An 18,225-nucleotide genomic window follows, 5' to 3' on the forward strand; every position below is an offset into this window, starting at 1 on the left:
TTTATGCTACACCTCCAAAAAGAGACTTGTGTTAAAAGGAAAATTACCTACTTATCCAGAAATTAAATGACAAACTAAAACTAGCCTTTATATAAACCATAAACTTTACCTTGCTGCCCTGCATTGGCATGTTATTTCTTCTTCTTCTTCTACTTTTGGCTTTTTCCCATTAGGGGGTGCCACAGTGGAACAACGATCTGCAGAACAATTGACAGTGAAGTTTTATGGTATTGAGTTACCAGCCTGGTGCCCACACTCATACTGTGACACCTTGGGCCAATTTAGTGTCCAGTCCAACTTTGCCATGTGGGAGGAAACCAGAGCACCTAGAGGAAACCCACGTGACCACAGGGAGGACATGCAGACTCTGCACAGAGGGCACCCCAGCGGAGAATCAAACTGGAAAACCCCTTGCTGTGAGGTGGTAATGCTAACCGCTGCACCACCACAGCTGCATTGGCATGTTCACTGAATAGTTATATAGAAAATGACATTGAAAAACTCATCAAAAACTAGGGATGCTTTATAGAACCAAAACTTTCTCATCAACACAACTAAACTGCATTTGCCAATACATAAAATACATGCACTTTAAGACTCAATATAAATAAAATTTTCAAACACTGATTTCAGGGCATCACTCAGCTTTTTCTGTAAGATACACTACACGATAAGTATAGACATCACAGACCTTAAATGACATCTTAAATACCACCAAGACTTAAATCTTAAAAGACTGTATAAAAATAGATGTTAACGTACTGGTAATGGCCACAGTTCATCATGAATCCCTAAAACTGCAAACTTAATGTGATTTTTCAGTTATACTAATATCTTCCTAGTTTGCTAGCTTTTAATTCCAAGACTATGCAGACATACTGTGTAATTTTGTATATATGTAAATATTGTACTTACTGGCTGACTGCATGTTATTAAAGGTATGATTTTCACTCTACAAATGCTCCGTAAATATAAATTCATAAACAATGTAATTTGCTGCATTTATGTATTAAGTGAAGGCTGGTCTAAGGACTGCATGTTTTTGCTCAGTATATATATATATATATATAGTATATAATTTACACTGGTCATTAAACTGCCAGAAATACTACATGTAAGATGTTCCACCTCTGAGCCTCTGTCCCATGTTTTTTTCTGAAAAGGGCCTGTGGCAGAACAAACAAATAATAAATAAATAGCAAAGATATAGTTTAGACTCTCCTTAGCTCTTCAGGTCCTTACCAGTTCCTTCACTGTGATTGCAGCTTGCTTTAGAAGACTGGTTGTCCAAGGTTTTTCTTATCTTTCTAACGAGCTGTTATGTTCCCTGGCTAAGCAATAGTCACAGCGGCCATGATAGCAGCAAGATTTCTTGGAAAAGTTTCTCAGTCTGAGAAAGTCATGTACGGATCTTTCTCAGATCCCTTTTTCCTTTCCAGAAATTACTGAAATGGAAAATCTTTCTTTGGGACGAAAGAATGCAAACTTCTCAGAAAATAATTTGTCTGGATATTATAGCAGTTGTACATCTTCTCCTTTCCATAAATGAGGCTTTAGAACTTAATGACAGCTGGTAATTTTATTTATCTTTGCTAATCTCCACAAGTACCTCATAGTGAGCACCAAACATGTTATGTCCTACATATTAGTTGCATTGTTTTCCAGGCAGCATTATCCATTGTCTTCACTTTTCATTTCTCTACTTGGTGTTTGTTGTTAGCTTTTTCTTTTTCTTTGAGCTTTCCTTTTTGTCCTGTATAGATCCAGATCTTTCTCATGGTAAGTGAATCATTTTAGGTTTGTGTTTGCCCTCTCAGCGAATCATGTTAGGTTTGTGGTGGTCCTCTCAATGGCTGTCAGAATCTCAGCAGCTTAATCAAAGGGGAAATGGCATATAGTATGAGTTTATTTGGACATGAGGACAGTATTTTATTATAGAATGTGGAGAGTTGAACCTCTGGTTATTCCACAGGTAGTGATGCTGCAAGAGTGAGAATAAAATCAGGAAATTAGGAAACTCTTCTCTCATTGTCTTGCTTTATTTAATCAAGAAGAAACTTACATGCCTTCCTAGCAGGGCAAGCATTAATCTTGTTGAAAGATTCCTGGGTTAAGAGACAACAAACTCCTCCTTTGATGTATGAGGACTTCCTAAGGTCAGTCTTGTTTCAGTTTAAGCAAGGGTAAAAAATGTCTGCAAGAATCACTTTCTGCATCTCCTTTATAAAGCACTGGTATGTTTAACAAACCTGTAGGACAACATGATGCTCACTGCCCATTCTGGCCAGGGTAGGTTTCCTTAGAATCATTCTCCAGTTCATCGCATCTACTAGTGTGTCCAGTTTGAGCTGGTCTGGACTGCTGCTGGTATAGCACTTAGGTTTATGATTGTGATGTTGTTACTTGGGCATAGAAAATAACTGATTGTGAGAAGCAAGGATTTGGAACAAGGCATGAAAGAGTGGACAGGTAATCCCAGGTGCGATGTGAAGTCCTTTGTCGTGTGGCCATGATTTGTGTGTGAATACATGTGTGTGTGGTTCAGGAGTGGGGCATATACTGATAACATTGCTTGTACCAGTCATGGCCAGATAAAATGGAGGATGGTGGAAAAATGTGAATGTGGACCTCAGGAGTGATTTATTGACTGTTTGTCTTATTCATATTACACAATTATTAGCCTTGATAATCACTCCAGTTCAGCAACCAAAATGTCTGTGTGCATTCATGCTGGATGCTAAGAGTAGAAAGCAGTAGGAAACATGGACGATCCAAAAGCAGCATATGTGAATATAAGAAAGTGCAAGGACTCATGCAGAAGTAGCTAGGATATGGGTATTATTTATTATACAATGAAAAGTTATTTTGTAGGATTCAGAAAGGATTACCTCAATGTGGAAGACTCAGCATGGAGGGTTTCCACATCACAGTAGGCCTTTCTGATTCAGGGACAAGTTTCCCACTATAGTTTTCCTTTGGTGGGAGATAGTACAGACAGTGGTCTCACAGGGGAAGCTGCATGGTAATGTGGAAATCCAAGGCAGTGGCCGTTGCTAATTGGCTATGTGCTGTTCCCCAGAAATGATGACATCTCCTAATTAACTCAGCAGACTTTAGAAAATCTGAGTAGTAAATTGTTTCTCTGACAAGAAAAAGAATTGCAGTCTTTTGATGGCGTTCATCCATTCACTCTTCTGTGAGTAGCAGCAGTGCAGGTAAGTATTAGCCAACACATGTGTGGACATTTGTGTGCATGCCAGTAGGGGTATGAATGCAGATGAATGAATATGCAAGCTTGTATGTGTATCTCTGTAGTTAGTCAGCTATGGGAGTTAGGTAAAGAGGGGCTGTGCTGACTGTGTGTGTGTGGTTAGTATGCATGTGTGAGTGTGAGTGAGTGTATGTGGGGCTTGTTTATGGATGTTTGGATATGTGTCTTTGTGTGAGCGTGCAGCCTGAATGTGTGTGCATATGCATGGGTATAAGGGGGAGGTTCCCATGTTACCACGATGCGTGGGGTGGTAGACAGAGAGCACTAAAGCAAACAGTTCTGAGACATGACAGTACGGTGTTAATGACGTGTGCTGCTTTGCAGTGTCTTCAAGTCCTAGATTCTTTCAGTTGCACTAATTGACCAATCTGTATTGGTCATTTAGCACAAGTGGAGAGAATCCCTGAATTCTGGCTATTATTTCTTGGAAATCTGAACAGTAATTGTTCACAAGTATGGACTTGGTATAAATGGATCATAAGCCTAGGGGAAAAGTGTGACTTCAAAGCAAACGATACACAAAGTTTATGTGATAAAAAAGTACTACAGCCATTATTTTTACCCTGCTAGGCAGAGAAATGCAACTCAGCCAGCTATGTATTTCAGAAGAAAATTCTACATTCCCACACACTGTAATGTCACAAATAAAAACTGGATATAGTAATTTTGAAAACTTGTGAAAAAATAGTTACTGTATTTTACTAGATAAGCTGCATGAAATATGCACATCACTGAGTCTCTTAGAAAAGTGAGAGTAAGTGCATTAAATCTGATGTACCATGTGAATGCATGCACAGTGCATCATTAAACCACCCCAAGCACTGAAGCTGGAAGAGATGGAACGGAAATAAAGTTCTATAATTCAATGACATTGCTTAAAAAAGGTAAGAAATGTCTTTATGAAATTATGTAATTGTAAAGCTAAGTATTTTCTTTATGTAAGATAACAAATTGGTACGGTGGAAATATGTCCAGTTCCTGCATGGTTAATGCAGATTTACTCATGACTGCCTTTGTTTGGTCTCTCTGAGGCTTAAGTCTCATGACTAAACCATGAGCTATGGGTTAACGCTGCATTATTGCACACCTTAATATTATATATATTGCTTAATTTGTAGATCTTTAGGTCGGACATACTAGTTACTGATTTGGAGCTACCACTGGGTTGATTACAAAGTAAGGAAAAAAGTAGATTACATTGTAACACATAATTGGTAGTTCAGAAACTGTGGAGAAAAGAAGGAAAAAGGATTTGATGAAGCTGTGGTTAAACTGGCTTATAGATGCTGTTGAATGACATAATTAAGCAATAATCCACTAGAGAGTGGTGTGGTGTGTGTGTGTGTGTTGGGGGGGGGGGGGTGAATCCTGATATACCCAAACCCAGGACTGGATTATTGCTGTTATACAATGACATTATTTATGAAAGAAATTGTTTACCTTTCTTAAATAATGTCTTTGTATAATGGTGCTGTAGTGTTCCTCTGCGTTCTTCCTTTTTACTGATGTACTGCACAGGTGTATGAGACTTATATTCCAATACTTGCACAATACATCAGTACAGTGCAGAAGAAGCAATGAAGAAGAGAGACCTCTCCATTGCTGTTTTCTTATTTATTTTTTTGTTGAGATTTTGCAAGAGACAGTGCAGAAATACAATTAAAATTGGGTAGGGTTCTGATTTTTTTAGTTTTGCAGAATGGACCTGATCTTTCTCATATTTTGCTTTGTCCCCCAGCATCTACCAATTGAAAGTCTGGCCACTCGATGGTACTCCAGAGGCCCAACTTTTTTCTTTTGGCATATGCTTGATTTACAATGGGCAAGCGTGTTTTGCTATCCAATCAGCATGCTCATTTTTGAATAGTAATGAGCAGTCATTTTATAATTATCATTACTATATAGCCTGAAATATCAATGAAACCATAAGGAATATTAAACTTTTTGTAATCGACTGTCATTGCTAACATCCCTCTATCCTACCCTTTTTGTACAGTTTCTGTACTTTACAAGCAGATATGTAATATTTACCAGGACAAAATACTCTTTCTGACCCCCCCCCCCTCAGTAATTTTATTTATTTATACATACATACATACATTTATTAACTGGGAAGCTACACTGGCCCTAAGACCCATTTCAGTTAGAACTAAGGCCATCAAGCAAGAAGTATTATATATGATTTATAAAAGTTAAAGGACAGAAGATAATTACAAGATCATCGTATGAATTGTATTCATGCCACACAGGGATCAAATATATTAAAATCATTACATTATAGTTCATGCCAGTATTCAATGTACTTCATAAGAATTGCTTCTTAAACTGAAATTCTTTTCTGCATGAAACTGCATCTAGAACATAACATGGTACTTGCAGCAGCTGTTGTATACTATTGTACTAGATGGTTATTGCATTTGTAACTATGGAGGTTCTCTCTCTATGCCTTCATTGTAAATAGGGCTGACCTAGTTGGATAGTCCCATGCTAGAAGACAAACAAACAGATAAAAGAAAACTAGTAAAATAAACAAATCAAATAACAGTTACCACTTGGAACAACAAGCTTATTGTGGCAAATCCTCCCTTACGTTTTTCATGATCTGTTTATCTTATGAAGTCACACTCAATTGCCTTATGTAGAAAGCAGCATTTCAGTGATACAGCCATACTCCATTTCTACTAATGGTTTACATTGTCTTCTCAAAGTCTTACCAAAATGTGTCATATATACAATAAATATATGTATACACATATGGATTTATATCAGGTTATTGAATGTTTGGAAAGTGGAATGCCTAATGTTCGGGACCATATTATTGATTTTCCAAAATTTGAACAGTGCAAAAACAACAATGTCCCCCACACCCCCTGCAAATTATATACAGCAACTCTGAGGTTGCAGTACAGTGTGGAAAATAACAAATTTCCTGATCTACACTGTACTGCGATCTCAGTACAACTACTTTGAGGTTTTGGAAAGTTGATGATTTGGTCTTGACACACACACACACATACATACATACATAGACAGATAGATAGATAGATAGATAGATAGATAGATAGATAGATAAGTTATTTGATCCACATATTCATGGTTGTGACTAAGAGAGTCTGCAGCCTTTTAAACTGTGAAGCTAGGGGATTTATTTTTATTATATAACCTAATTCCCCCTATGCTGACATACTGCACATTCTGTGAATGCTCCAGTTGCTGTCCTTTTAATTAAGATAAGTTTGTCCAATACAGTTAACAGGAATTGCAGTTGCTTAATTTCCTTTCTGCCTAATGCTTCCCTTTGTGGTCCACCAAAAGATGTTTCTGCAGCATGGATAATGCATCTCTCACCTATGTGTCTTAGCTACTATGGTCAGTGGTGGTGTAACTGAGGACTGTGAATGCCTACTAGCTGTCTGGCCTTCTTATCAATAGTGACCAACTTGTTACCTGTAAATTATACACCCACACACAAATTGATTCAGCAATATCCATATTTATGGGGACATAATAAAATGAAGTACTTGGGAGTATGAATGAAACAGGATTCTGGTGTGGCAGCTATGGATATGTGGGAAGTGACAAAACAGAAGATAATATAAAAACTGAGAAACTGGAAACTCTGTTACATGGATATGGATAGCAAGATACAAGCAGTTAGAATGTTTTTAGTTTTATACACAGGTCAGGCATATTTTTATCAACTAGAGGAGAAGTTGTAGATAATTAATAAAGAGATTAAGTATTTTACCTGGGAGCAGAAGATGGCAAGAGTCAAGTGGGATAAGCTGAGTCTTCAAACAGAACAATGTGGTTTGGAATTATCTGATTTGTAGGGGTATTTCAGGGCTACACAGTTAAGGCTTCTATACATAGTATAAGCAGAAACCTATAAATCCATAGTGGAAAGGGATAATGATGAAAGGGGAAGGGTGCTTAAGTAACAAGGAGAGACTAGAATTTTGGATGCAGATTCTTAAGAAGAATAACAATAACCATACAGAATATTATATTCATAAAATAACAGAAAGTAAATTAAGCCAACATGTGAAAGGAGATTCTGCCTACAGGAATGACTGCAATTAGGAATACAAACAGTAGGGGGCTGAAATTTATAGGTGAAAGCTGGTAAAAGGACCAAGGTATTGGGAGCAAATAATTAGAGAGTGAAAAGTAATAGAAAGGAAGAGGCCAGTAATTTATTTGGACTGCTGGCTAGAAATTGCCTTCCCTATCAAGGACTGATATGAGAGTATAGACAAAGCAAAAGAAATAAGGGGATCCTAAGCAAATGACTAGTACTGGTAGAGTTTTCACAGTCCTTTTAACCTCCTCTAATTGATGTTTATAGTAATCATGCACTATTTTATATGTTCTACTAATAATTCATTTTTTAACAGCAGCTTCTGTTCTAGATTTGAGATAGATTGGATTAGCAATTCACAAAGAAACAATAGGGGATATATGTATATCTCCCAAATATGCAACAAAGGCTAGAAGATTTAGGATCTTTGCTTGAAAGTGTTTACATTGGTATTTTTATACCCCAAGTAGACTCCAAAGAAATTTTCCAGAAATAGACTGCAAATATTGGTGGTGTAATGGGGAAGAAAGAGGTAATTGGGAACATATTTTCTGGGAGTGTAATAAGTTGGCAGACTTTAAAGATTCCATGCAGACTACTCTGTCAGATAAACTGGGTGAGCAAATTGTTACTAAGGAAATTATTTTTTTTTTACCTGTGATACAGAATCGGAATTGCCTAGACATAGTAAGATCTTGCTGAGTCTGATTATGGTGGCTGCCAAAAAAGAAAATGGAAAGCAAAGTCTAAACCAACTGTACTAGAAGTAGTGAATATTGTAGTAAAGATAAAACAATTGGAATTGGGATCTTTAGAAAAGGATAAGAGCAAATTGCACAGAAAAAAATGGGAATTGTGTGCAGAACAGGAATGAGGTTTAAAAGAAAGCAGGATTTGAATGAGCTATGTACTGTTTGACTGACAATGACTGGATAGATTATAAGTGATATATGTTTGCAACTAAAATTATGTAAGATTTGTTTACATTTATATAAATGTATGATTGCCTTAGTCATACGTGATAATTTAATAAAGATGTTTCTTGTTGCTTGATTTTGCCGACTTTTAGGATCTCCATATTCCTGCTGTACTGCTCTGATCTCTTTCCCAACCTAGTGGTTGTCATCAGTGAGAGTTTCTAATAGTAATGTAACCTTATGAAGACCAGAGTGTACCAAGATGGCATTAATATGTGATGCGGTACACTTGGAAGGATAAACCCCTCTTTTATGCTTTACCCTCCTACATCCCACTATGAATCAAAGGATCACCTTTTTGCAACCTATAAGGAAGCAGTGGTAAACTTGTTAGTGTTTGTTAAGACTGTCAGGCATTTGAGGAGCAGAAATGTCAATGCTCTCGTCATTTCATCTTCATCTTAAGTTACTTCAGAAAAGAATTTGGCATATGTATGTTGGGTAATAACCATTTCATTCTGATTTGAAAATCTGGAATTAAGTAATCTGTTCTACAAATATGTATTGTTTGCTTGCCTATGAATACAACATATTTTCCTGCATACAGTAAGGAGACTAAATATTTGAGAATTTGTTCAGTTAACTCATTGTTGATGCTTTATTATTTTTCTGTGTTGTCTTCCCTAGTGTCCAGGTAAACAGAGTGTTGACATTTCGAGATCTGGATAATGATCTCATGAAGCATGCAGCTTTCCAGACACTGGTGAGTGTAAAGAAAAATGCTAATTACCAGATGGGGAAGTACCCTGTCTTACCTAACACTGAGCCATATTAAAACAGATGAGAAGTATTGGATTGCTGTGACCTTTCTGAATAACCTAATCTTAGCTGTCTTTGACCTTAATCATTTCCTAGTAAGTATCTCATGCATTTTAAAAGATTGTTTAAGTTCACACTTCATCCTCATTCATGGACATATTTTGTACTTCAGTGGAGAATGTGTTATCAAGTCTCACCTGTAGTGCTTTTGCCTGCTTGGTATCCTTTCACAGTGTTATGACGTGATGAATTATATATACACACACACGTTATCAAGTCTCACCTGTAGTGCTTTTGCCTGCTTGGTATCCTTTCACAGTGTTAGGAAGTGATGAATTATACACACACACACACACACACACACATATATATATATATATATATATATATATATATATATATATATATATATGGTTCCCCTTCACAAAGTTGAACGGCCACAATCTCGAAAGTCATATGGCCAAGACCATATGCTCGAAATTGTGGAAGCTTGACTCTGTGAATGGGGAACGGCTTTCCCTTTCTGTGCTATAGTGCGATCTCAGAGTTGGAATAAATAAGTAGCAGGGGGTGTTTGCCCCCCTGCAGAAATACTTTGTTGTGTTACATTTCTCTTTTTTCAGCTTCCTTTCATGAAGTCGAGCTTCAGAAACGCGAGCATATGGCTTCAACCATATGCATTTCAAGTTTCTGAACGTTCGACTTTGTGAAGGGGAACCATATATATATATATATATATATATATATATATATATATATATATCTTCTTCTACTTCTTCTTCTTTCGGCTTTTTCCTGGTTAGGGGTCACCACAGCAAATCACCTGTCTGCTTATGATTGGCAGTGGAGTTTTACAGTGTCGAGTTGCCAGCCTGCTGCCCAACCTTCCACAGAAGGCACACACTCACTCACACCTAGGGCCAATTTAGAGTGTCCAATCCACCTGCAGCATGTCTTTGGGATGTGGGAGGAAACCGGAGCACCCGGAGGAAACCCATGCGACCACAGGGAAGACATGCAGACTCCGCACAGAAGGCACCCCAGCTGAGGATCGAACCGGAGAACCTCTTGCTTTGAGGCGACAATGCTAACCTCGAAAAAGGGCATAGCAAAATTAATTTAAAATGGGTGACGAAAGCCAAACACACTCTGGCTAGGCTCATAGATGCCTTAGGGCAGATAACCTAGTATGAACCTATGAACTTATGAACCTAATCACTGCACCACCGTGGCCGCCTACACATATATATATATATATATATACATATATATATCTATATATATATATATATATATATATATATATATATATATATATATATATATATATATGCTATCCTTAAACAAAGTATACTTCTTTATAATAAAGAACTGTTCTGATTAAAAGTACAAGGCTCACTTGCATGACTTTCATTATCTCACATGCTGACAGAAAACAGAATGGTGTTTAGGTCTTTAGGATTGTAAGCAGTAGCAGTGCTATGTATAAACCTTTGTTATGTGGACTAAATTAGAGCACATACACGCATGCATAGATAATGACCTTACTTTTGAGAGGAAACATATCAGTATTAAGTTATTACTTATTGGTGTGCTACATTCTTTGGTACCCTATGTTGGCTTGATATTTCACAGCAGTAATGGTCAGCCTGTAGCTTTTCTTGGTCTCATAACGTACAGCAGTTTCATTGGTCATACACTAGTCACTATACTGCTTATGAATGCTGTAGCGATCTTCAATTTTTCTTATGACTCTTAACACCCAGCTGAATCCTTTTCAAGCTATAGGAAATTCTTCAAAATTTTTTTCAAGGTAATTTTTTTTCTCACAGCAACTAGTTAGAATTACTTCATTTACTTATTACATATGTTTACAAAATAATTTTCATTTGTGTATGTTTTGCTGTTTGAGTTTGCATGTACATTCTTTAGTTAAAGGCCTATGTGTACTCCACAGAAATCTTGAAATAAATATTTATCTGAAAGTGAGTTTTACCAACAAAGACTGTAGTTTGTGTGTTGATTTTAAAACAGCAACTGGTTATCATTGAATGAACACTCTGAAATCCAGATCTCATGCCTATCTTCATGGCCTAGCAGGACAGAGCCCTGACCCTATATGACTCGTGTTCAATTATCACATAAATGCTGGAGAGACTAGCTAGGAAACAGTGAATGGCCCATCCTGGGAGGACGGAAGCCTATTGCATTACAGCATCTGCCCTGATGCAGATGTTTTGGTCACAGTAATGGTCCTAGCAGTGCTTTTTCTGCATTTCAGGGAGAAAACATTGGCAGTAGTGGACATTCATCTCCTGCGGTCAGTTATAGTGAAACTCACAATGCTGCTGTGGGGTGGAGAATTAGGGAGTTGATCCACTCAATTTACAGACTGAGCTGCTTCCTACCTCCAGCTCTTAGCTGTAATGGAGGCTTGGAGTCATTAAGCTTTACCAGAGAATAAATGGTCTGTAGAGCTCTCCCAGGGAGGGGGAAGGGCACAAGACTGTGTCCTGTCATGGTGGTACTGATTACCTCACTGAGACAGAGAATGAATGAACAGTAGGGCCCTCTCTGGGAGGAAAGAGTCACAAGACTGTGTCCTCTTATGGTGGTACTGATTACCTCACTTAGACAGAGAATGAATGAACAGTAGGGCTGTCTCAGGGAGGAGAGGGTCACAAGACTGTGTCCTGTTATGGTGGGACTAATTGCCTCACTTAGACAGAGAATGAATGAACAGTAGGGCTGTCTCAGGGAGGAGAGGGTCACAAGACTGTGTCCTGTTATGGTGGGACTGATTGCCTCACTTAGAGAATGAATGAACAAAAGGGCTCTCTCAGGGAGGAGAGGGTCACAAGACAGTGTCCTGTTATGGTGATACTGATTAGCTATCTTAGGAAGAGAATAAATGGACTGTAGGGCTCTCCTGGGGATGGAAAAGGCACAGGACTGTGCTCTGTTATGGTGATACTAATCAGCTGACTTAGGCAAAGAATAAATGGACCATAGAGCTCTTTCAGGGAGGGAGAAAGGCACAAGACTGTGTCCTGTTATGGTGGTATTATCTCACTTAGGGAATGAGTCAGCTCCCTTGCCCTGCTTCAAGTTGGACGTGGGGTATGCTTCCAGGATAAGAGGACTAATGAACTCCCTCCAAACCCGGTTCCTGTTCTTGGAGAAGAGACATGAATGAGTCAGCTGGGTGCAGCCAGCACAGCTGTTGACTGTCTGAAATGAATGGCAGTCTGGAGTTGGGGGGGACGGATGGACAGTAAAGCCTAAGAGTAAATCTTCCCTGCTTCCAGAACAAATACCTTTTGTAGAACATGGAATGCTGTAATTGTACTTGAATTCAGGAAGAACAATACTTTGTTACACACCTTTCTGACATAAGAAAGTTAATGATCAACATTTATTATGCACCTTTCAGAAGTGCTAACCAGTATTGTCACACTAGAGCATAAACAGTGGCCACCAGAGAACAGCAGGAGGGTGGGGGTTAAATGCAAAGAGCTTAATATACTTCAGGATGCCATACTTTGTGTGTGTGTGTGTGTGTGTGTGTGTGTGTGTGTGTGTGTGTGTGTGTGTGTGTGTGTGTGTGTGTGTGTGTGTACGTGCACATGTGGCAGCACATAATGTGTTACAACTTTTAAAACAAGGCCCCCTACCCACCTTGCTAATACCTGTTAACCATAATCTTGCACATTTACTTTTCAAAACCCCTTTCTGTAACACTGCCACTATTCAGACAAATTTGATGTGAATGTGTGGTGATGTTTTGATATTCCAATTGCAAAAGGAAACGTTTTTTCCCTTTGAGATCAGTTTAGTTTTCTTGTGTTGATCTTCTCAGTGGGTTAAATTTTTGATGACCAGTTTCTGTACATTTGCATTCTGATAATTCAGCATACACTCTTTTTTTCCCAATCATTTATTTAATATATTTTCTAATACTTCTTGTACAAACCATAAAAGAAAGGAGTAACATAAGATGACATTATCTCATGAACAAATTTACCTTGGTATGAAAATAACAAATAAGGACCTTTTACAAACTTATCTTTAGATGTCAAATTATGAATTCTAAAGAAACGGGTCACCGATATATTTACTTAAGAACATTTATAACTATAAAAGGTGTAAGTTTAAAAGTAAGTGGTGAGTAAAGGGCTAAATCTAATTAAAATATATACAACTATCGACACTTTGTGCTACATTGTGTTAGAAACGATGATAATACCTATATTAATAGATCAAAGAAGAGTTATCAGAAACTTTCGCTAATTAATTACCAAGAGGAGAAGACTTTCAAAGTGAGTAAGGGCAGCTTGATACCTATGTTCATGTTATAACTTATTTCAAAATTTGTTCAAGGATGATGTTCCAAAATTTCTGATTTTTCTTACATTTGTTTTTATTACCTAGAATCAGATTGTTGGACATAATGTAATGTAATAATAATAAATAAATAATGGCCATGTTAATAAAGCCCTTCCACTCTAGTTTGGTTCTATCAAGCCAGTTTTGGGTGATATAAAGCTTAGTTAGTACATTAATAACAATTAGGATGTATAAGTCAGATTTGGGTGAATCAGCTGGGCTCACATGTAAAATAGCAAACTCCCAAGTAAGGGTAGATTTCTCATAACCCATTTTCTCAAGTTTGACCCTTGAGTTCCAAAGATTTTGTACCAGAGAATATGCAGAAGGCCAGCCTGTTTTAAAGGACAGAATGGACAAAGAAGGGAGACGCTAGGGGAAAATTTGTTTAGTCGTACTGGCGTGTAGTAGGCATTATTAGTTATCATTAATTGGGTGAACACCAGTTTCTTGAAGGGAGAGAATTTGATTGTACTTTGGATTGCCTGAAAGAGTTGCTATTTTTTCTCTCCAGTAGTGAGCATATGTGAGTGAAGATTGGAATTTAATAGAAGAGATCAACTTTTATGTAATTGAGATCATCTTGTTTTTAAACTTGAAAAATTTCATTAAGGACTGTGCAAGATTTATTTCTTCCACTACATTGTCGGGGATACCCTTAAAAGCAGATACAAGCTCTTTTGAGTTGTCTCAGGATTGTTGTATATTTATCATTTAGGTTGAGATTTTTTTTTAATATCAGTTAAGGAATTATTTTTAGTCTATACAAATCCCAAACAACAGAGTTTTTAATTTGGAGGTATTGGTCTAAATTTATCATTTTATTGCCTATTTTAAGGTTTGGATTCAGATGAATTGGTTGCAAAAGGAAGAGTGCATTTGTTAAGTGTAGAAAAGAAAAAAAGATTTTGGAATATATTAATTTTATGTTTGATTAGATTGTTGTAATTTGAGGTCTTTTAGTATAGATTTAACAATGAAAGGCATAGATTTGAGGTTAATACTTAGTGCTCTTATATGAGTGTGCCATAAATCTCTCCATTGTGGAGATTGGGTGAAATTTTTAGGGTTATGGTCTGCTATTAAAATGACTCGACTGGAGCATATTATGTCATAATACAATTCGAAATCTGGTATACCTAGTCATCCCTTGTTTTTTGGAAGCATTAACTTCAAAAGAGAGATTCTTGGAGTTTTTTGGAAACCAGATAAATTTAGTTAGAATTATGTTGATGCTCTTAAAGAAGTTCATAGGAATAATAGAATTAGTAGCATTTAGTTGACATAATATTTTGGGATGGATGTTCATTTTTATTACCGCAACCTTGGATAAGACAGGAAGTTTAATATTTTTCCACCTATCCAGATCGTGTTCAATGTTTGTCCAAATTTTTAGAAGGTTATTTTGAAAAGAGTTTTTTAGGTTATGCTCAAACTTTATACTCAAGTATTGGAATTCATACTTTATTTTAATTTCAGATTGTGGAAAGAAAGATGAGTTGTGACCTAGCAAATTAATTGTAAAGATGAGAGATTTAGAAGGATTGAGTTCATAATTGGATGTTTTTGAGAAAATGTCAATAGTTTTATTTACGTTAGTATTAGGTACTTGGAAATACTGGTTGAAGTCATCCTCATAGGCTGATAATAGTATGCTGTTATTCAGTATATTGGGTATATGATAAAAGTTTCTTTGTGATAGATAAATAACTAGAGGCTCAATGTATATATTAAAGACATAAAGTGAAAGGGGGCAACCTTGCCTTGTTCCATTAAATAATTTAATCTTATTAGATTGGGTTTTATTGATGATTAAAGTGGTATATGAAGAGTTATAAAGTATTTTGTTCATGTTTATGAATGCATTGGGAATTTTAAAATGTAATGTTAAAAGCAAGAAGTCTACATTAACTCTATCAAATCCTTTAGTGGCATCAAGTGCCAGTAGGTATCTGGGGAATTTATCCTTAGCTAAAAGCTGTACAGCTGCATCTGATGTAAGGGTATTGTCCCATGTTTGTCTTCCCTTCATAAAACCCGATTGCTCTGGAGATATAATCGTGGGTAGAATTCTTTTAAGTCTATTTGCTAATATAGTGTAGAAAATTTTAATATCTACATTAGTAAGTGATATTGGCCTGTAGTTTGAAGGGTTAGTTTTGTTGGTGTTGGGTTTATGAATGAAAATGGTTTTGGAATTATTTAGATACAAGTCTTTAAAGCCAAATTTAATAATATGATTAAATAAGTTAAGAAGGATAGGGGCCAGTTTGGGAGCAAAAGTTCGATGTAAAACCATCTGGGCCAGGTGCTTTGTTAATTTTTAAAGACTCAATTGCTTTGGCAATTTCTTCTGGTGAGAAGAAGGCTTGTAGGGAGTCAGCTTGATATTTTTCAATATTAGGAAATTTAAGATTGTTAAAGAAGGTATTATAAGTCTCCAATGAGAGTGTGTCTTGGGGACCATACAATTTTCTGTATATTTTTTTCAAATATATGCATTATTTCTTGATTGGTTGTGAACAGTTCATTATTATAAATTATTTGCAAAATCATGTTACAAATGTTTATGAGTCTAACAAGTAGTTTTGAGGGCTGTTGGGCCTGCTCTGAGTAATTAGCGAGGAATTTCAACTCCAGGAAAAGAGAAGTTTTGCAAGTGCTGCTTCTTCTCTTTTGGCTGTTCCCATTAGGGGTCATCACAGCAGATCATCTGTTTCCATTTCTTCCAGTCCTCTGCATCTTGCTCTGTCACACCAACCACCTGCATGTCCTCTCTCACCACATCCATAAACCTTCTCCTTTTCCTCTTACCTGGCAGCTCCATCCTTAGCATCCTTTTCCTAATATACCCAGCATCCTTCCTCAGCACATGTCCGAGCCAACTCAATCTCGCCTCACTGGCTTTGTCTCCAAACTGTTCAACCAAAGCTGACCGTCTAATATACTGTTTCCTAATCCTGTCCATCCTCGTCACACCCAGTGAAAATCTTAACATCTTTAACTCTGCCACATCCAGCTCTGACTCTTGCCTTTTTATCAATGCCACCATCTCCAACCAATGTAACATAGCTGGTCTCACTACCCTCTTGTAGACCTTCCCTTTCACTCTTACTGGTACCCGTCTGTCACAAATCACTCCTGACACTCTTCCCCACCCATTCCAACCTGCCTGTACTCTCTTCTTCACCTCTCTTCTACATGCATCATTACTCTGAACTATTGATCCCAAGTACTTAAACTCATCCACCTCCGCCAACTCTACTCCCTGCAGCCTCACCATTTTTCTATCCTCCCTCTCATTCACACACATATATTCTGTCTTAGTCCTGCTGACTTTCATTCCTCTTCTCTCTAGAGCATATCTCCACCTCTTCAGGGTCTCCTCAACCTGCTCCATACTCTCTCACTACAGATCACAGTGTCATCTGCAAACATTATAGTCCACGGGGCCTCCTGTCTGATCTCATCTGTCAACCTGTCCATCACCACTGCAAATAAGAAAGGGCTCAGAGCTAATCCTTGATGTAATCCCACATCCACCTTAAACGCATCTATCACTCCCACTGCAGACCTCACCACTGTCACACTACCCTCGTACATATTCTGTACCACTCTTGCATACTTTTCTGCAACTCCCGACTTCCTCATACAACACCACAACTCCTCTCTAGGCACCCTGTCATATGCTTTCTCCAAGTCCACAAAGGCACAGTGTAACTCCTTCTGACCTTCTCTATATTTCTCCGTCAACACTCTCTGAGCTAACATCACATCTGTAGTGCTCTTTCCTGGCATGAAACCATACTGCTGATCACTAATCATCACCTCCCTTCTTAACCTAGCTTCCACTACTCTTTCCCATAACTTCAAGTTTGACTGATCAATTTTATCCCTCTGTAGTTACTACAGCTCTGCACATGACCCTTACTCTTAAAGATAGGTACCAAAACACTTTCTCTCCACTCCTCAGACATCCTCTGACTTTCCAAGATGTCATTAAACAATCTGGTTAAAAACTCCACTGTCATTTCTCCTAAGCACCTCCATGTTTCCACTGGTATGTCATCTGGACCAATAGCCTTTCCATTCTTCATTCTCTTCATAGCTGTCCTTACTTCCTCCTTGCTAATCTGGTTCACTTCCTGATTCACTATCCCCACATCATCCAACCTTCTCTCTCTCTCTCATTCTCTTCATTCATCAACCTCTCAAAGTACTCTTTCCATCTGCTCAGCACACTCTCCACACTTATGAATATGTTTCCCCTCACTATCCTTTATCACCCTTACCTACTGCACAGCTTTCCCAGCTCGGTCCCTCTGTCTAGCCAATCGGCACAGGTCCTTTTCTTCCTCTTTAGTGTCCAACCTTTCATATAACTCTCCATATGCCTTATCCTTAGCTTTCGCCACCTCTGTCTTTGCCATGCACCTCATCTCCTTATACTCCTGTCTACTTTCTTCATCTCTATGACAATCCCACTTCTTCTTCACCAGCTTCTTCCTCTGTATACTCTCCTGTACGTCCTCATTCCACCACCAGGTCTCCTTGACCTCCTTCCTCTGTCCAGATGTCACACCAAGCATCTTTCTAGCTGTCTTCCTTACCAGCTGTGCTATAGTTACCCAGCTATACGGTAACTCTTCACTGCCCCCCCCAGTGCCTGTCTTAACTCTTCCCTGAACTCCACCTCACAATCACCCTTTTTCAACTTCCACCATTTAATTCTTGGCACGGGTCTCACACTC

General features: G+C 37.8%; 1 protein-coding gene across 1 annotated transcript in view; it reads left to right on the plus strand.

Annotated features, from left to right (window-relative positions):
* IFT43 (intraflagellar transport 43) overlaps positions 1–18,225 on the plus strand; it is a 2,700,032-nt gene that overhangs the window by 2,560,098 nt on the left and 121,709 nt on the right. The window contains exon 8 of the mRNA XM_044073868.1: positions 8,957–9,032. Coding sequence (XP_043929803.1) covers positions 8,957–9,032 — 76 coding nt within the window. The remainder of the gene's footprint in view (positions 1–8,956; positions 9,033–18,225) is intronic.

The sequence above is a fragment of the Protopterus annectens genome, chromosome 6.part0 (genome assembly GCF_019279795.1).
Source record: "Protopterus annectens isolate FY-2018-M chromosome 6.part0, PAN1.0, whole genome shotgun sequence".
Classification (NCBI taxonomy): Eukaryota; Metazoa; Chordata; order Ceratodontiformes; family Protopteridae; genus Protopterus; species Protopterus annectens.